The 13,735-nt window shown below is 66.2% G+C and overlaps 2 protein-coding genes across 7 annotated transcripts in view; both read right to left on the bottom strand.

Moving 5' to 3' along the window:
- Positions 1 to 5,386: 5,386 nt before the first annotated feature.
- Positions 5,387 to 5,731, bottom strand: NRARP (NOTCH regulated ankyrin repeat protein). The gene has a single exon (XM_068553817.1). It carries the CDS (start codon positions 5,729 to 5,731, stop codon positions 5,387 to 5,389), a length of 345 nt encoding a protein of 114 aa, XP_068409918.1.
- Positions 5,732 to 11,122: 5,391 nt separating this feature from the next.
- EXD3 (exonuclease 3'-5' domain containing 3) overlaps positions 11,123 to 13,735 on the bottom strand; it is a 75,802-nt gene continuing 73,189 nt past the window's right edge. For 5 of the 6 annotated variants that reach the window (XM_068552696.1, XM_068552702.1, XM_068552700.1 and 2 more), the window contains 3 exons: positions 13,572 to 13,665; positions 11,806 to 11,844; positions 11,123 to 11,528 (listed from right to left, as the gene is read on the bottom strand). In XM_068552696.1, the coding sequence (XP_068408797.1) occupies positions 11,215 to 11,528; positions 11,806 to 11,844; positions 13,572 to 13,665 (447 nt within the window). In that variant the 3' untranslated portion in view covers positions 11,123 to 11,214. The remainder of the gene's footprint in view (positions 11,529 to 11,805; positions 11,845 to 13,571; positions 13,666 to 13,735) is intronic. The other variant, XM_068552701.1, reaches the window with a different exon arrangement.

The following is a 13,735-nucleotide window of genomic DNA, read 5'->3' as shown; positions in this document are numbered from 1 at the left end:
ACTGAGACGCTGTCTCCCAGGCTACAGTCCTCGGTAAGGTCCGGAATAAAACTCAGCTCACGGCTCCTACGTTGTGCATGTTTAATGCCGGTCAACAGGTTCAACACAGCTGCCCCTTCCAGGGACACGCCCACCCTGCTCCAGGGCCCTCCCCGCCGGGCAGCGGGCCTCTGTGGCCGCCCTTCCGCAAGGTGACCCCAGTTCTGGCCCTGCCCCCTCCCCCAAGCCCCACAGATTGCCGGTGTTGTCACTGTAGCCACGACCGACCAGGGTCTGCTGGACATTTTCTCCCGTGGTCGCCCGAGGGAGACCTGGGCCCACCTGACTTGCTCTCAGCCTTTCCGGCTCTTTCCTCTGCGCAGCGCGCACCTTCGCCCCGCCTCGCTCGGGACGGCCACCGCGTGGAGCGGACCCGGCTTCTCAGCCCGAGCTGGGCCCGAGCGCCCCCATCCGAAGCGGCTTCGGCTCCCTAACCCTAACCCCTCGCGCCCGACCCCCCACGGGCCCCGGCCACCTTTCAGGAGACGAGGTCGCGGGCTCCAGACACGCCAGGGTGCTGCGGGGCGGCGCGACCAGTAGGCCCGGGTCCGCAGCCGGCGGCGGCGCGGGTGGGCGGTGCGGGCGCCTGCGCTCAGCGAAGGGCCGGCGGGGGGTCTCGCCGCCCGGGCCCCAGGGCCCCAGGGCGCAGTGCCCGCTGCATCCGCAGGGTGGCAGCACAGCCCGCACGGCGCGGTTCAGGGCCGGCGTCCTCGCCCGGGTCCGAACCCTGCCATCGGGCGCTGCTCGCCGTGCCCGTTCGTGGGAGTCCCGCCCCAGGCGGGGGGCGTCCCGGGCTCCGGGAGCCACGTTTCGGGGGTCCTCGTCCTCATCCCTCGTCGCGCCTAGGACGCCGGGTGGGCGGCGGTCGGGGTCCCCGTGTCCAGCTCGGGCCGCCTCCGCCCCTCCCCCGTCTCGCCTCCGCCCGGGGTCCTCGGGCGCCGCCTCCGGGAGGGGGGCAGCCCGCGCCCGCCCCAGCGTCCAACCACCCAGGCCGGGGGGCGGCGGGGGTGTCCGGCCCTCTGTCTCCGGCTCAGACCCCCGCCCGCGCGGGGCGCACCCAAGCCCCACGCGCAGCGGCGTCTGGTGGGCGGGGGGGTGGGCGGCCTCCGGAACGAGCCGCCCTCCAGGCCGCGACCCCAGAACAGAGATGACAGCTGGTCTCTACTCCTCGCACCCCTCGCTCGGCGAGTGGGTGCGCGGGGCGGGGGCGGCGCCCTTTCCCAGCGCCCGCGAGTGGCCCCCGCCGGTTCTGAATGCAGAGATCGGGCCTCTGTGAGCGCCCGTCCCTCCCCTCTCTCGGCCGGGCCCCCACTGCCGAGCCCCCGGCCTCCCGACGCTGGTTTCCCCCTGCGGGTGCCCCCACCTCGTCCCCCCTCCCCCGCCGATCCCCCGCCGCCCCCCACCCCCTTCTCATTAGCATAGCAGCTGCTCGCCGAGCGGAACCCGCTCGCAGGAAAGGGCAGAGGCCTGGAGGATGAATGGGGCCCGCGGCTCCGGAGGGGGCGAGAGAAGAAAGACCGACAGACGGCCGCGCCGAGGGACAGTCCGACGTACAGCCAAGCAGAAGAATGCGCCGGGCAGAGGGAGGGGCGTGTTGGCGGCGAGCGGGGAGCCCAGGCCCGCCGAGGCGGAGTGGTGGGGGAGGGCGGCCTCCCTGAGACCCCGGAGCCCCGGGAGAGGCTGCGCTGGAGGCCTCGGGAGGAGAGGAGTCGTCGGTGATTCCCAGACTTCCCAGGGCCTGCACCCGTAGGCTCCGCGGCCTCAGGCTTTGTTTCCCAGTTGCACGCAGCGCCGGGCCTCCTTTCCTGTCCTCAAGGCCCGGGTGGACGCCGGCCTCCTCTCCGCAGGCTCCACTGCGACGTCCGGAGGCACTCGGCCTTCCGAGGGTCAGAGCTGCAGGGCCGCGTCCCTGTGCCTGTGTGCGACCGGGGCTGTGCCTCCCTGTGCTGAGCCAGGGCCTTTGAGGGACAGAGCCCAGAGGGCAGCCCCTTCCCTCTCCTCCTCCTAACCCGTCTCTTTGGCCCTTCGTTCTGGCCGGCTCTGTCCTGGCTCCCACGCCTGCTGGCTTTGGACATCACTCTTTCTGGCTGACCATTTTCCTGCATTTCCTGGTCTCTCTCTGGCATCCCTTCCAACAGTAAACACTTCCTGCGTCCGGCCGGGGTCAGGTCAGAGAGACGGACAGTTGGACAGGAGCTGCCAACACTCCTGGCCGGGGGGGTGGGAGGTGGGGGGGAGTGGGGCGGGCCCTGCCCTTGCCCATTTGGTCTGTCCGCTTTCTCCATGGCAGCCACTCCAGGGGTTCCCAGAGGCCCAGCCCCAGAGAGGGTCAGCTGCACCTTCTTTCTCACCCTGGCCACAAAGCGGGAGCACCCTCTGCTCATTTGTTTACGGCTTTGACCCCCCTCTCCTGCGCGAGTGTCTGGGGTGGGAAGTGGAGGTGAGGTCTGGCCCACCTGGGGTCCAGGTAGTGCCCAGGCCTGATGCCCCAACAGCGTCCAAGTTCTAGCACCTCCTCCTTTGGGGCCAGGCACCCCCAGCACCCTCAGCCACTCCCCCTGAAGGCTCAGGTCAGGCCTTCCCCTGGGGGCTCATTTGCATCAAATATTCCACTCACCTCTGTGACATCTAACCAAAGGGAGCTGGTCCATCTAGTGGGCCAGCTGGGGGTCAGTAAATGCTTGTGTAACCAACTGAAAATTCACTCGGAAAATCCTCAGGGCAGAACACAGTTGGAGATGCAAAGTAGGAACAGGGTAAGGGCAATGCATCTGTCTTCCGGTCTTGGGACAAAATGTAGCTGCACCCCCCTGAGGGGAAGCTTATACCCTCAGGCTTCTCACAGGGGCGTCTGGAAGCTTTACAGGAGAAAGTTATCTTGTAACTCTCGAGTCCCAGTAAAGTTAAAACTTCCTTGGCCCACTGGCTCTCCCAGTCTCCTCTGGGCAGGCTACTCTTGCCCCGGGTGGACGTCCTCCCCTGCACGCCCTCCCATGCAAGCTTCCGGGGTGGACCCAGAGTCGAACTCGGGGTCTGTGCTCTGGGGGAGTGGCTGCCTCATCTCCCAGGCACCACCAGGGACCGGAGCAGAGGAAGCCTTTTACTCATCAGAAGTTCCCCAAAATTTAAAAGATACCCTTTCTGTGCAGCAGGTGGTCCAGCAAAAACCCACGGTAGCAGGGAGCGGGGAGACAAGAGGGGCCTGATCCCTCCTAAGACCCTTGGCATCTCAGGCTGGCTTTGGGAGGGGGGAGGGCGGGAAGAGCTTCAAGTAGAACTTTCCACGTGGAGGCCTTTGCCAGGGAGTGGAGGAAGCGGTTCTGGGCGCCCTCAGGTGCCCCACTCCCATGGCTGGAAGAAGGCAGGCGGGCCCTCACAAGTCCTGTGCGTGGCCACTGCGGTGCCTTTGAGCTGAGCCAAGAGGCAGCTTACCAGGCTCTGTCTTCAGGTGGAAACAAGCCAAGCGCTGCACAGCCGTCACCCGCAAACAGCATGTTGCAGCCTGACCCTCATCCCGGTGCCAAGCCCAAGAAGAACCAACAAACTTTTTTTAATATAAAAAGATCAATGAAAAATTTATTTATAAATTTTTCACGCTGGGCTACAAGTCTATATCGTACACTCAGGAATGTGCTGCAGACTTCATCCAGTTAAAAGTGATCACACCGGGACCCATACACAGCTTCCATGTAAGCCTAGAATGTCTTAACATTAATTAACATAATTAAAAAAGGTATTTGCATCTAGAAAAAATATACAGAAAAACTCCTTTTGGAGTAATCTGTGCCTCAGTTTCAATGTCTGCTTGTTTCACTGACATTATCAATATATTCTTCTCACACAAAGTTTTATAAAAAGCCACAGATGACTGCCCAAATCTGACCAGCCACGCACAAAGGGCCTCCACCCACCTGTGTCCTCAAGTGCTCCCCATTTTTGCACGAAGGGTCAGCAGCACTTCTACCCAGGGGAAGCCTCATTTAAATTTGAATAATTCAGCCTCCCTTTTATTTCTCAGGATCAAAACAACAAGGGGTGTGGGGTTGCATAGAAAATTGGAACCTCTGAGACCAGGAAGGGCGCCTTTCGGGACAGAAAGTGACGCAGAAGCACCGCCTCCGTCCTAGGTCCTCGCGCGGCCCCTCCCGGCGGCCCCTCCCCCGTGGCAGGATTTTCGGATTCGAATCGGGTCCTTGAAGCTCCGGGAGGCTGAAGAGGGGCAAAGCGGCCCTTCAGCTCACTCAGCAATTAGCACAAGAGATTCACAGTCTTATAGGCATTTTATAAAAATATAAATATGGGTACAGTTGCCTTCACAACGCTGGATACAACGCCCTTTAAAATTGGGTCTATAACCAAGATTCAAAAAATACACCTAAAACTTGGCTTAAAATATGTTAATATTTTATATTGTCATAAATGTTATGACATTTAATCGTGGCAAATCCATTTACTTTTTTTAAAAAAGTGTGCAATCGACTGTTAACTATAATAGAACTCACTAGAAAAGGCTTGATCCCCACCCGCCCCCATCACCGCCACACCCGAGCACCCAGGCTCCCGCGGAAGCTTTGCAAACCGGCAGGCTTGGGGGATGGCGGCCTCTCACCGGACAAGGCGGAGGGAGGCCTGGGGCTTCCAAAACTCACGCGGAATTGTGTGTGTGAGTGTGAGAGAGAGGAGGGAGGGGAGGGCGGGGAGGAGGGGAGAGAGGTGAGGGAGAGAAGCCGGAGGGAGACGGAGCAGCATGGGGAAACCATCAGGCTGGGCGGTATTTCAGTGCAACCAAGAAATGACAGACTCAAGTTTTTAGTTTTAAGACTAGAAAAAAAAAAAATGCACCTTCCCCCCCATAAGCACATTGACCACGCGAAATATTTTCCAAACAAAAAAATCAGGCGCACAAACATCACCCACAAATATGCACACACGTGATAAATAGTTTAGAACCCCGGGAAGAGCAGAGCGTCGTCTCCGTCGCGCGTCGGCCACGGGTCCTTCCACCTTCAGGAGAACATTTTGAGCGGAGGATCCGGTGTCTCGGGATTCCGAACTTGCTGGTAGCGAGACTCAAATTTCAAAGGGGCTGGAGCCCGCGCCCTGCCCCCACCCGCGCGGCGGCGGGCGGGGCCGTGGGAAGCGCTCCGGCCGGTCCCCGGCGGCCGCGGGGGGCGCCGACCCCGGGCCGCGGGCGGGCGGGCGCGGCTCCCGTGGGCACCGACTTGCGCGCCGGACTTGTGGTGGCCGCGGGCGCCGAGGGCCGGGCGCACACCGAGGTAGTTGGAGGGAAGGTACAGCAGGGTGGACACGCGCGGGGCCCGCGCACGGGTCGGGGTCCGGGCCGGCATCACCGGCCGCTGCCCGCGTACTTGGCCTTGGTGATGAGATAGAGCACGATGTCCTGGTGGCCGCCGAACGCGGCGATGTGCAGCGCGCTCCAGCCGTCCCGGTTGGCCAGGCGGATGTCGGCGCCGAACTTGACCAGCAGCTTCACGAGCTCCAGGTTGCCGTCGATGACCGACTGGTGCAGCGCCGTCTGGCCCTCGGGCCCGAACGAGTTCACGTTGAATTCGCAGTTGGTCATGTTCTGCAGCAGCGACTGCAGCTCCTGCGTGTTGCCCTTGCGCACGGCCTCCTGGAAGATGCGCTGCGTCTGCGGCGCCGAGCAGGTGGACAGCTCGGCCTGGCTCATGCTGCCGCCGGGCGCTGGCCGCAGGCCGGGCCGGGGCTCAGCGCGGGCGGCGGCTTCGGCGCGGGCCCCCGGCTGCCTCGGGGCGCGCCGCGGCGCATGGAGGGCGCGGCGCCCCCGGGCCCCGCACGCCGCCCCTAGGCGCTCCGGGCAATGGGGGCCAGGGGCCGCCGCCGCGGGACCCCCGCCACATCCAGCCGCGCCCGGCGGGCGGGCGACGGGGGCGGGCGCTGCGCTCGCGGGGCCGGCCGGGCCGGGGCGGCGGCGCCGCGCGCTCCCGGTCCTCGCTCGCTCCGGCTGCGGCTCCCACGCGGCCCCCACGCGCCTCCCCACGCGCCGCTGCACTCGCCCGCCCGCCCGCCGCGCCTGGGCGACTTTTACCTCCTTTATATTTGCATAACAATAGGGCGCCCGTGACGCGCGCGCCGGCGGCCCGCCGATTGGGCGGCGCCCGCGTGGGGGCGGTGCCGGGGCGGGGCGTGTCGGGGGCGTGTCGGGGGGGGGTGTGCAGCGCGGCAGGGGGCGCTGGTCGCCGGTCGCACGGGGCCAGGAGCCAGGTGGCCGTGTGTGTGTGTGTGTGTGTGTGTGTGTGTGTGTGTGTGTGTGGTGGGGGGGCGGGGGGGGCAGTCCGCGTCTCTACCGTCGTCCCGCCCACTCTCCCTCCGGCCACCCGGGGAATTCCAAGCTCCCTGTGAGGACAGACCAGGCCCGGCCCAGGGCCGAGCGCGACCCCGAGGGGACCCGAGGGCGGCCTCCCCTGGGTGGGTCTTCGCGGGCATTTCAGACTCGGGGGGCCTGGGTAGAGACCCCGGGTCTCGCTCTGCTCTCCTGGAGCGCTGGCCACGGACCCTCAGCGTTCCCAGCACCCCGGGCGCTCGCGGTGACGAGACCCGCCAAGCCCGGCCCGCGGGACGCATTTCCACGAGGCTGACACCCCCGCGAGGAGCTCGGGCGTGCGACCTCAGCCACGCGGGGCCCTCCCACTCGAGGACGGCTCCCCTGGCGGCCCGGGTCACCCCGAGTTTGCTCCCTAACTTGACTGGCATGAGGAGCCAGGCAGGGCCTGGTTTCCGCCCTGCCCGGAGAAGAAGCGGGCCTGTGGGTGAGGAGGCCCGGGGCTGGGGGCGGTTTGGCAGTGGGGCTCCTCAGCGGGGGCCTGCCTTGCTCTCCTGGGCCACCCCCATCAGCGCGAACGGGACCGGTAAGGCCTGGCCAGGTGGGCAGCCCCAGGGAAGGTGCCAAGGCTGCTCTGAAAGGGAACTCTGAAATGACTCATTTCCAAACAGTAAACCCATCTTTCATTGACACTCTAACACTGCGGCCACATTTCCTCGTTAGGATTTAACAGTCTGTAGCTCTGCTGTGGTCGTTGGCAATTAAGGAGGAAAGACTCTGGAGCGGTAGGCCTGGGGCAGGCACCGGAATTCTTTCCGAGGCTGCTGGCAATTCCCGGGGAGGCAGCTCAGGGCCTCAGCTGCGGAGACCACCCTGTTAGGCCTTGTTTGGGGACGAGCTCGGTGGGTGTCTGCCCCGTGCCCCCCAGGCCTCGAGACTCACATGGGTGAGCCCTCACCTTGCTCCGTGACCTGGGAGGAGTTGCAGCCAAACCGAAGGAAACGCGGGGCAAGACCTCAGGCCTGACCCTGGCTGACTCCCCTGGGGTCCTTCCAGCGGCCAGGGAGGGCCGCCCGGGCCCCTTGCTCAGGTCTTCCTGAGGCTGGTCCCTGCTCAGACCTGCCCCCCCGCCCCCTCCCCCGCCCCCAGGAGCTCTCCACTACGCAGGTGGGGAAGCCCGGGGCTGTGCTTGGCCTGGCCGTGGGTGTGACTGGGGTGCTGCTGCCGTTGGGAGCCCCTCCTTTGCCCCGCTCATCCTGTGGGGGCGTGTCCCTGGGCGCGGTAAGGGGGCCTGGATTAGTGGCTGCTGAACTGACCACCTTGCGGGTGGGGTCCCGGACCACCTCCCCAGCACCAGAGTCAAGGCATGGCTCAGAGGGAGACCCAGCCGAGGCTGTCCTGGGCTCTGTGCACCCAGGCCCACGTTCACCTCCGGGCAGGGACCCTTGGAGTGGGGAGGTGTGACCCTGTGCAAGGCCATGACCTGCTGGGCAACCCGCCCCCGCCTGCCGCTCCCTGGAACAGCATGGAGGGGAGGGAGCTCTGAGGACATGTCTGGGGCAGGACCTCCTTCCGGTCACGTCTGTGGCTTTTGTGTATCTGCCAGGGCCTGGCTGTGCCCAGGGCCGTCCCCAGAAGGTGTTAGGTTCACAGAGAAGCCCCAGCCCAGGTGGGCTGAGGCCCCCTGGCCTGGAGAAGAGCATCTGGAGACCCCGCTGGGTCTGGGAGCAGAGCCTGGGAGAAAAGTCCCATTGACACCCCTGGCGGGCGTCAGACAAAGGGCCCCTGTGAGCTCAGTGTGGGAACGCGAGGCCGCCACCTCGAGCCATGAAATCGTCGGCTCGGTGCCCCTGGCAGGGACGGTGTGGCTGGAGTGGCCACAGGAGCGTAGCCTGAGGTCGCTGCCCGCCCCACCCTTGCTCCGGAGCATGGGTCAGACAGGTATAGCCCCGGCTACCACCTGAGCCTCCCCCTCAACCCGCTGCGCATTTGTGGGGCTGGGGTGATGGCCACTCTGTCCATGGGGAGCCGATGGAAGGCCCGTGGCTCCTGCTGCACCGTGGCTGAGGGTGATTTTGCTCGGGGTCGCTCTGGTCCACACCCCATGTGCCAGGAGCTGCCCTGTTCAAGGACAGGACAGGGAGAGGGACATGTGGGGCACGGGCTCCAGGAAGCACTTGCTCATGTTTGCTGAAGGACATGTCCAAAAGGAGGGCGTTTGTTCCAAATGCCTTGCGGGGGGAGGGGGGAGAGGAGGCTCATCCCTGCCAGACCCAGGCCAGGGGCTCAGAGAAGCCCCCTCCCATGTGCGTGGCATTCCTTGGTGATGTGGTCACTTCCACAAACAGGCAAGGGCTTCACTGGCTCTGAAGGAGAAGCCCTCAACCTGGATCTGGGGGGACAGACCCAACCCTGACTACAAGGCTGGACCCCTCTCCTCCTGGGAGCTGGCCCAGGGGTGCCACCCTGGTAGGCCATGGTGGGACGGAGTCCAGGGCTGGAGAGGGCTCCCTCCTCCCTCTGGGGACCCCTTTCCTTTAGAGGCTCAGAGCAGTGGGCGGTGGGACACACCCAGGGACCCAGGCTGGGAAGGTCTGGGAGGGGCGGCCGGGAGAGGACAGTGTGGAAGGGGCGATGGCCAGAGCTGGGCCGAGGCCTGTGGCCACCTTAAAGCGCCCGGCAGGGGTGGGAGGGTGAGCGGGCAGGCGGGCAGTGGGGGCGGGGCTTCCAGCTAATTCATTAAAATGTGTCGGGGAGCGTGGGAAAGAGGAGAGTGTTTCTTCCCAGCAGCCCAGACACCTGGTAGAAGGGCCGAGAGGATAGAGATCAAATAACAAACACTCAGCCCCGGGCCAGCGGCGGCCTGAGCGGAGGAAGGACGCCCGGGGCAGGAACTGCAGCAGACAATCGCTGCAGCGGCAGGCCTGGCACCGGGGCCACAGCCCACCCTGTCGGCCTGGCGTCTGACCCCTAGCCCACAAAGGGGCCTGAAGCGGTCACGGGGCAAGGAAGGCACTTCCCGATGGGCCAGGACCAGGGTGGGGGCTGGGGCCTAGGAAGGGCTGGCAGTGAGCGAGTGAGCCCGGAGGGTCCCCGGACAGACGCAGCTAGTCTGGGCAGCAGAGGGGTGGGGAGGCGGGAAGCCCAGCTGGATGGGGCGGGCGTGGCGTGAGGACCAGGTCCCGGTCAGCTGTCCTCTCCTCTCCCTAGAGGGCTGCGCAGGGGGGAAGGGCAGAGTGGAGCTGGGGCCGGACCTGCCTGGCGGGCCTGGAAGGACACGGGCCTCGTCTCCCTGAGCCTGTGGTCCTGGCCTCTCCCTGGCTCCGGCCTCTGTCTGTCCAGGGCCGGCTGCGACACCAGGGCCTCGGGTCACAGAAGAGTCTCCAGGATGCAGCTGGGCTGGGGAGCGGGGCCGGCACCCCCGGCTGCTTCCTCTTAACCCTACGGGGGGAAGGAGTGTGGACGGGGCTGCCGTCCCAGGACAGGACGTGCGGCCGGAGGTCCCGCTCTTGGAAGCAGCACCCCAGCCGCAGAGGGTCCCCGCCCCGGTGGGGGCCCGCTCACCCTGGCACCCCTGCCCGACCCTTTGGCTCAGTGGCCTCAGGGTGGAGGAAGGCTGGGGTGGCAGAGCTGGCCCTCGCACGCAGCCCACGTCCCTGGGCTGGCCTTCCTCTCTCCATCTGTGGGGCGACGCCCTGGCCCAGCAGGCCCCTGGGTTGCTGGGGAGCTGAGTGGGTCAATGCCTGGCACCCAGCGGGGGGCTGCACCCTTGGGGGCTCAGAGGCATTGGCCACCCTCATGTGGTCAGGAACAGAGGGACGGGGCAGAGGCCGGCATGGCACCGCCCATGCCCCGCGGGCCTGCAGATGTGCCCCGCCCTGGGGAGAGGCGGCACCCTCCCCGGCCCCCAGGCCCCGCCACCCCGAGGCTTCCGCCTGGCTCCTCAGCAAATCTGAGCTGGTTTCCGCCCCGGGGCAGGAAGGACAGGAAAGGGATGTGAGCCGGGGTGGGTGCGCATTCCTGGGGGTGAGCCAGGAGGAGGCAGGCGAGGGCAAGACGGGTCTGTGCCCAGGCCCTCTGCTCGCAGGAGCCCCGACCCGGCTCCACCGCCCGGCCCTGTGGGCCCTCTGGGTGTTGGCACTGGCTCTGAGCCTTAGTTTCCCTTGGGGGGGGGGGCGGCAGCAGCTACTTCCTGCCGTTGGGAGGATGGAGGCTCAAACGCACATGTGCTCGGGGCCCTCCAACACAGTGCCGACTGCTGGTTTCTCTCACGCGAGGAGGCCACCCAGCCCTGAGCCTGCGTGAAGGAAAGAGGCCCTGTGGGGACATGGCCCAGCTGGGGCCTGTTCCCTAGGAAGGCCCCCCAGGACACCCATCCGCGCTCACTGGAGTCTGAAGTGCCAGGAGGGTCTTGAGGGCGGCCCGCCTGGGCCCTGGGCCCGCTGCGGGGAGTGAGTGGTGCAGGGGCCGGCACGTACCGCCACAGCAAAGTGGGTGGACCACGCAGCACATGGGGCCCAGCCACCTGTCCTGCACCCCTCCAGCCCCGCTGAGCACCAGCAGACTTGGGGAGCCCCCCCGGTGTGGCCCTCGGGCCTTTGCCCAGGCCGTTTCCTCCTCCAGGCATGCCTCCCGAATGCCTCCTTGCTGAGCGCTGGGCAGTTCTTGGCTCAGGGTCCAAGCCTCCTGACCGCGAGGAAAGCTCCGTCTTCCCGGGACGGCTGTGAGGGGCTGAGCGCGCTCGGGGGTGTGGGGTGAAACGGTAACCAGCCGAAGGAGTCCTGGCCACCACCCGTGCAGCATTTCCACTTTATTGCCGGCTGCCTCGGCCCCCAGGGGTGACGCAGGCCATGGGGCCAGGGGCCCAGTCCTCAGGAGGGGCTGCCGGCCGGGCTGGGGGCTCGGCTCGGCTCGCGGGAGCCGGGGACACCTTCCAGAACCTCTCGGAAGTTCTCGGCGACTCGGCCCAGGTGGGAGCCCTCCCAGAAGACTTTGCCGCAGCCCGTGCAGCAGTAGAAATGCCGCAGCCCCGGCCTCCGCAGCACGCCTGCCGGGACCCCCGACAGCTGCAGTCGGGTGCCGTTGCCCAGTCTGGCTGGCACGCGGCTCTGCAGGTCCTCCTCCTCCAGCCAGCGGCAAGAGGGGTCGTAGGCGCAGCCCCCAGGGGCCTCCTCTGGGGCTGAGCCTGGACAGGCGGAGCAGCCACCCTGAGCCCCCGCCCCACTCTCTCCAGCGGCCCCTCCTTCCGTTTCCCTAGCCACCCCACCCCCTGCCTCTCCTACCCAGGGACCTCTGGGTCACAGGTGACTGACCCCTCTCTCTTCCCAGCCCTCCCTGACACTGCCCCCCAACTCCCCAGGGCACAGGGACCATCCCCTCAGAGTGGTCCCCTCTGCCCCATCCTGGGGTGGGTCCAGATGCCAGGGCCCCTTGTGTCCTCGGTGGGTGGTCCCAGGGCTCACCTGTCTCCCGTTCATCCTCGATTTGGGCGGCCTCGTCACCTGTCAATCAAGGATGTCAGGGTCTGTTCTAAGGATGCACTGGCAGCCCCAGCGCCCACAGGGCACCTTGAAGTGCCCAGCCTTTCCCCCACCCCCAGCAGAGAGGGCAAAGGGCAGGGGGCCAAGAAGCTCTGGCGCCAGCCCAGTCCCCTCCCATGGGAACTCACACCTTGGGAGGTTCGTGGGGCTCAAAGGTCCCTGGGAACCATGTTCTGGGCGTAAGATCGGCCGATTAGGGCACTTGGGGGCCTGAGAACCGGCGGGCAGGGTGGGGTGGGGGCGGCCCGTCGGTGGCGATGAGCAGATAAGCCCACTGCCAAGGAGGGAGTTTCGCAACCAGCCAGCACCAGGTCGGTGGGCGGGCCGGGGCCCAAGGGACCGCTGGAGCTCAGGGTGTGGGAGAGACCCTGGGAGGCGGCCTCCTCCTGACCCTGCAAGAGGGCCCCACCCGCACTGAGGGCACGGTGTGACGGCCAGGGACACGGCCAGGCCGGCAGCAGCCAAGGGGCCAGTGCGGGATGGAGGCGGCGATGGCCGAGAAGCCCTGGCCAGCAGGTGGGAGAAGCGTCCCCCAGGCCCGTTGACCCTCGTAATTTGCTTGGCAAACATTTCTTTGCAGATGGTTCCAGATTAACTGCAGCCAGATCTGAATGGATGAGGCGCCCACACCAGCCCTGCCGCCCCCGTGGAGCCCAGCGAGGCCATGACCTCCGTCTGGCCTCCCTGCTTCGCCACAGCCTGTCTGGCCCCAGCCCTTACCTGCCAGCTCGTGAGGGTGCTGCCCAGGGCAAGTGTGAGCCTCCGGGTGGGGTGTCGGGGGCTCGGCGGGGCTGGAGGCCGGGGGGGGCCCCTGTGGGGGGCACTGCTCATGCCCTGCCCCTCCCCCCAGCCTCCAGCACGTCCTGGCCATGCTGTGCAGAGCTGAGAGCTGCACAGGGCCGGACGCAGGCCGTCATGACAGCTCAACCACTATGTGGGTGGCCCCAAATCTCCGAGGGAGGCGGGAAGGACAGTGAGAAGACAGCACCCTGGAGGAGCACCAGCTGTACACAGGGGCCCGGAGGCACCCTGGCCTCAGGCTCACCCCTTCGGCTGTCCCAAGATGCCCTTCGTAGCCACCCCATCCCGCCCTCCACGGAGGGAAACTGAGGCCGGGCCCCTGAATAGGACCTGCCCTGGTGGGGGCGGACAGCGGGGCTCGCCCTCCTTCCTGTGCACCCAGGCTCACCTACGTTCAGACCGCTACTTGGCGAGGCCAGTGATGCAACTGTATGCAGGTGAACGTGTGTGCTCTGCCCGTGTGTGTTCATCTGTGTGCGCACGTGACCGAGTGTGCACGGGCACGTGTGTGAGAGCGCATGTGCCAGTGAGCGTGTGTGTGTCTTCACGTGCAAGATACACGTATGCGTCCATGTGCGGGTGCGCTCCACGTGTGGGGCAGGGTGATTAAGCAGGGCCCACTGCAGAGAAAGTGGGGGACACTATCCCGGGGGCCCTGAGTGCCGGAGCTTCCCGGTCTCCTGGACCAGAGGCCTGCACACCACACAGAGGGGAGCAGAGGCCACAGCCCTCGTCCCGGCCCTGAACACTGTCTGTCCACCCCCACACCCCCTCCCTGGCACCGGCACCTCCCTGGCCGTCCCCGGAGGTTAGCCCTGGGAGCACCCAGCAGCTGGGCCACTGCCCACAGACTCCACGGAGCCCTCTCCTGAGCGAGGCACACTCACCTGTGCCGCTAGGGCCTTCTGGGTGGCCGCTGAGCCACACAAGCTGCTTCATTACATCCTTGGAGACCTTCAGGTACTGGTGACAGTTGCAAGCCTAGGGACGGAGGAGGTGCTGAGGCTGCGGAGGTGCTCTCTCCAGCCCCAGCCCTGTGTTCCTTGCAGCT

Source organism: Eschrichtius robustus, chromosome 10 (genome assembly GCF_028021215.1).
Source record: "Eschrichtius robustus isolate mEscRob2 chromosome 10, mEscRob2.pri, whole genome shotgun sequence".
NCBI classification, from domain to species: Eukaryota; Metazoa; Chordata; class Mammalia; order Artiodactyla; family Eschrichtiidae; genus Eschrichtius; species Eschrichtius robustus.
Note: the sequence above shows the minus strand (reverse complement) of the source record. Positions and strands in the feature narration are given on the sequence as shown.